Genomic DNA, 4,789 nt, shown 5'->3' with positions numbered 1-4,789 from the left:
CGAGTCCGTCCTCTCCGTCAGCCTGCTGTTCGCGGGCGTCATTGCTGCTAGGATCGGTGAGTCCGCCTTGGGGTTGGGGGGTTGGGGGGGCTCTGGCCTTCGGGGTTCAGGGGTTGAGCGTCGCCCCATGAACCGGGAGGTCACAGTTCGATTCCCGGTCAGGGCGCATGTCCGGGGTGTGGGCTCCATCCCCAGTGGGGGGTGCGTGCAGGAGGCAGGCGATCCATGATTCTCTCTCATCATGGATGTCACTCTCTCTCCCTCTCCTTTCTCCTCTGAAATCAGTAAAAAGACATATGAAAACAGAATAAAGTGCCTGCAATAGGGGTTCAGAGAATTCACCAGTATTCCCTGAGTGTTAATATAAGCAGAATTCACTGTTCACCCTTATGTATAATAGTCTCTCATAATGGCATTTTTATAGTTCAAAAAAGTATATTTGTGCTTTTAGAAAACATGGTTAGAGCTTGAAAGTTTTTCCTAAATGGATATTTTAAGTATTGCTGTTGTAATGTTATTAATTAACTCCTAAAAAGAGATTAGCGATGATAATTATATTGCCTTTGGTAATTTAGAGTCTTTATGTGGCTATAACTCTCCCCATAGGACTATAATTTGGAGAATGTTTCTATGGTACAAGGCAAAAAGATAAGTATACAAGTAGGTTGGTGTTTTTGGTTTAAATTTTTTCAAAAGACATGGCAGTTAGGAAAAAGAACCTTCCAAAAGTTCCTGTATTTATTATATACTTTGCCAAACAAATGGATTTTACAGCTCTGGAAGGCAACCTAGTGTAAAGACTTCTTTTACAAAGCAAAATGTAAGTAATCATTAATAGAGTACTGAGGGATTATTCTGGAAATGAAACCGTATTTTTATCTTCTGGTACAAAGCAGTTTATTAATTTATCAGAGACATTAATATTCCGAGTGAGACAGCTTTATTGCAGGGGCTTTAGAACCCAAGCAGTAAAGGTAATAATGGTTTAACGTTTCCTTACACTCTAATCATGACAATATATAGGTCAGTTCATTTAAACCTGAAAAATACCAGCACAGTCATGTGCTGCTTAACGAGGCAGAAACGTGCTGAGAAGTGTGTCGGGAGGCGGTTTGGTTGTGAGAGCACGAAGGAGCGCCTTACGCAAACCTCATGGCATGGCCTACTGTCCACCAGGCCGATGGCACAGCCTGTGAGTCTTAGCCTCCAAGCCTGCCCAGCTCGCTCCTGTGCAAAACACCAGATTAAATCAAGCACCAGAGAAATGATGCAACCAGGAGACGCGGTAACTTGAGACGGATGAGGCTGCTGCCAGCATAACATGACACACTATCTCACAGCAAACTTTTATTTTTTATCTTTTTTATTGATTTCAGAGAGGAAGGGAGAGGGAGGGAGAGAGAGAGAGAAACATCAATGATGACAGAGAATAATTGATTGGCTGCCTCCTGCACGCCCCCTACTGGGGATCCAGGAGGGAACCCAACCGTGACTTCCTGGTTCATAGGTCTAGCGACGCTCAAGCCACTGAACCACACTGTCCAGGCAAACTTTTTTAAATTAATAAGTAGAAAGAGAACATTTTAAAATAAGGAGAAAAGGTTGGTATAGTAAATACATAAACCAATAACATAGTCAGGCATTATCATTATCAGGTATTATGTACTGGGTGTAACTGAACGTGCTATATTTTCTACATCCGTCGGTGCAGTGGGTGTGTTTACACCAGCATCATCCAAATGTGTAACACATCTCGCTAGCATGTCACCATGGCTATGATGTCACCAGGCAATAGGAATTTTTCAGCTCTAGTAGAACCTTGCAGGGCCACCATTGAATATGTGGTTTGTCATTGACCATAACATCATTGTTTGGCACATGACTGTACTTACGATAGAATTATGTCTGTGATTTCAGAGCTTTGCTTTCATAGTATGAATAATCACAGAGAAACAGAATTAAGATGTTTGTAGAGTCAGGTGGCTGTAAATATCATTTCTTAGAGCCACTGGTAACCCAGTACTATTTCTTAATGAAAAATAACTCTCTAAGGCAAGGCTATGACCAATATACTATGGTGGCTTTAAAGTAATGGGGCTAACGTGACTGTTTCACGTGTCGACAGATTTTCAACCTATAAATCTGAAATATATGGCTATCAATTCTAGAGATTGACCGTTTCTAAAAAAGATATTCTTCATTACAGGCCTTTGGTCCTTCGATTTAACTGTGACACAGTTGCTGCAAGAAAATGTAATAGAGTCAGAAAGAGGCATTATAAACGGTGTCCAGAACTCCATGAACTACCTTCTCGACCTCCTGCACTTCATCATGGTGATCCTGGCCCCCAACCCGGAGGCCTTCGGCCTGCTCGTGCTCATCTCCGTCTCCTTCGTGGCCATGGGCCACATCATGTATTTCCGGTTTGCCCAGAAGACCCTGGGCAACAAGCTTTTCGCCTGTGGTCCTGTCGAAAAGGACGTTGCGAGCGAAGACCAAGCTTCCACGTCTGCTGTGTGAGCCGGTCTCGCCGGCTGGTCCCTGTTACTAGGTTACACAGAGCGCGTGCTTGTCTTGTGCTTCACATCCCCCTACGTGGCTGGGTGTCCCTCTGGTTTTACCACAACGGTGTCCTGAAGGCTAAACGCTGTTTCCGAAACCTCAGTCAGCTGAGTGAACTGGTTGGCTTCCCTTCCATTTCAGGATGGGAAAAAGTAGGAAAGGAAAAAGCCTAAAGATAGAGACTAAAATGGCACATACACTGATTTTCCCCTGTTTCTACCGAGTAGAGAAAATTTTCCATAAAAGAGTGGTGAGTCGGGTGAATTAAGTTAATTTTTGGCAGATATTTATTCTCTGTAGTAGAATTCAGATGTCAGTTTGCCCTAAGACTCACTCTCGTTCAATCCGGCTAATTTACTTTCCTTTGTGTTTTATTCCATTATAAAAACCAGTTCTCCTCCGAGCAGGAAGACTGAAGTTTCATAACCAGTATTATCCTCATTGATCCTGACAATCTTAAGGGATTTATATAAATGTGGAAAACAACATATTTCAGTAGAATTCTCTAACAGGGTTATGGTTGAACTTTAGAGAGCACCTTGGTATATTTGTATTATCAGAGAGGGCAACATACCGTATTAACCTACACAGCACTCTGTAAAATGCTAATACGCTGCAGGTAGAAGCAACGCTGCACAGTAGATTTATAACACTGAATGCATAATGACTTCCAGCGCCAACAGTCTGGCCACAGAAACTCGCACTGAAGGACCAAGATCTGGAGGTAACTCCCGCCACCCTCACTGACTGCCTCTCTCAGCCGCGAGGGAGTCTGCTTGCTGCCCGCAGGTTGAATGGGAAAGCAGGCCCACAGGGGAAAGGGTTTGTGTTGTCCATCATGTGACTTGTTAGGAGCACGCTGGGGTGGAGCATTTTCCCCTTGATTGTTTGTACCCAGGAGCTATTTTTACCCAGTTGCAGAGCAAGACTGTCCCTAAATGAATTCCTTTCAGATGTCTCTGAGAAGCATGGGGCGGGGGGGGGGGGCGGGGGACGTTTGTATATATTTTTAAAAACTGTTTGGCGAGTCCTTTTGCAACATGCCAGTACCAGCAGGCCCTCTGCCTTAACGTTTATGCACTTTCGTGGAGACGGCAATACGTCACGATGAGCACTTTCCTAACCCTTGAGGTCGAGTCTTTTTCTCTTTTCTATGGTATGTCATGATTTGCTATGTTGTATAATCTTTGTAAAATATTTCTATATAAAACTATTTTTAAAATCTTGATGGCTTTGGCCTCAGTTGTGTTCTTTAATTTTTTAAAACAACTTATTTTGTCACCAGTCCTCTGTTTTGATCGTGTGTTTGGTTCTCTGGGAAGGGCCACAGCCTCATGGTGACCATCATGGCTGTGTTGCTCCAGTGGCGGGTGGCCGGGGAAAACTAGTGAGCACGAGGCCCGGCCCCCTTGCTTGGACCGGGAGGAACCGGATGAAGCTCCGAGTTCTCTTCTCTTCGTGAACTGGGGGTGGTAGCATAAAGCCAGCTCTGCCCACCTCCCCACCGTCCTGGTGGAGTCAAATCCTACGGAAGCTCTTTGGGGACGGGAAGACGGGGTAGTCTCCTATCACTAGAAGTGGAGCCTAACTCATGACAGCTGAAACAGATTCCGCCCGGCCGGCGTGGCTCAGGGGTTGAGCATGGGCCTATGAACCAGGAGGTCACGGTTCCATTCCCGGTCAGGATACATGCCTGGGTTTCGGGCTCAATCCTCAGTAGGGGGCGTGCAGGAGGCAGCCGATCCATGATTCTCTGTCATCATGGATGTTTCTCCCTCTCTGAAATCAATAAAAATATATTTCAAAAAATAGATTTCTGCTGATCGTCCTGAGAGTAGAGCCACAGTCTATATTCAACACATGTGTACTGATGGGTGCCCCCATGTACTGGTCCTGGGGTGCAGGATCAGAGGCGCCTTTTCTTCCCCCTAAATTGGGAGCTTGGGAACCTGTGGCCTCACCCCGCAGCTACTGATCTGCGCGTGACTTCTGAACAGACTGCAGAGGCCTCCTTGGGCTGGCTGCTGCCTGGAACCCGTCCCTGACTCTCCCAGGGGGCGGAGCCGGGGCTGGAGATCTGCCCTGAGTGTTTGCAGCTGTGACTGAGGGCCTGCGACCTTGTGAAATGAATAGGAACATGTTAGCCAAGGAAAGGCTCAGCTCCTCACTCCGGCCTCTTGCCAGGCTGTGGGCTTGGGGAGAGAGGGCCTGTGTGGGAGGAAGGAGT

At 45.9% G+C, this 4,789-nt stretch overlaps 1 protein-coding gene across 1 annotated transcript in view; it reads left to right on the top strand.

Moving 5' to 3' along the window:
* The window catches only part of SLC40A1 (solute carrier family 40 (iron-regulated transporter), member 1), a gene marked incomplete at its 5' end in the record, with an annotated part of 21,044 nt that extends 17,256 nt beyond the window's left edge, over nucleotides 1–3,788 (top strand). The window contains 2 exons of the mRNA XM_014539726.1: nucleotides 1–56; nucleotides 2,207–3,788. The exon at nucleotides 1–56 is cut by the window's left edge and continues 1 nt beyond it. Coding sequence (XP_014395212.1) covers nucleotides 1–56; nucleotides 2,207–2,520 — 370 coding nt within the window. The remainder of the gene's footprint in view (nucleotides 57–2,206) is intronic.
* Between the last annotated feature and the right edge of the window lie 1,001 nt (nucleotides 3,789–4,789).

The sequence above is a fragment of the Myotis brandtii genome, unplaced genomic scaffold (assembly GCF_000412655.1).
Source record: "Myotis brandtii unplaced genomic scaffold, ASM41265v1 scaffold227, whole genome shotgun sequence".
Taxonomy (NCBI): Eukaryota; Metazoa; Chordata; class Mammalia; order Chiroptera; family Vespertilionidae; genus Myotis; species Myotis brandtii.
Note: the sequence above shows the minus strand (reverse complement) of the source record. Positions and strands in the feature narration are given on the sequence as shown.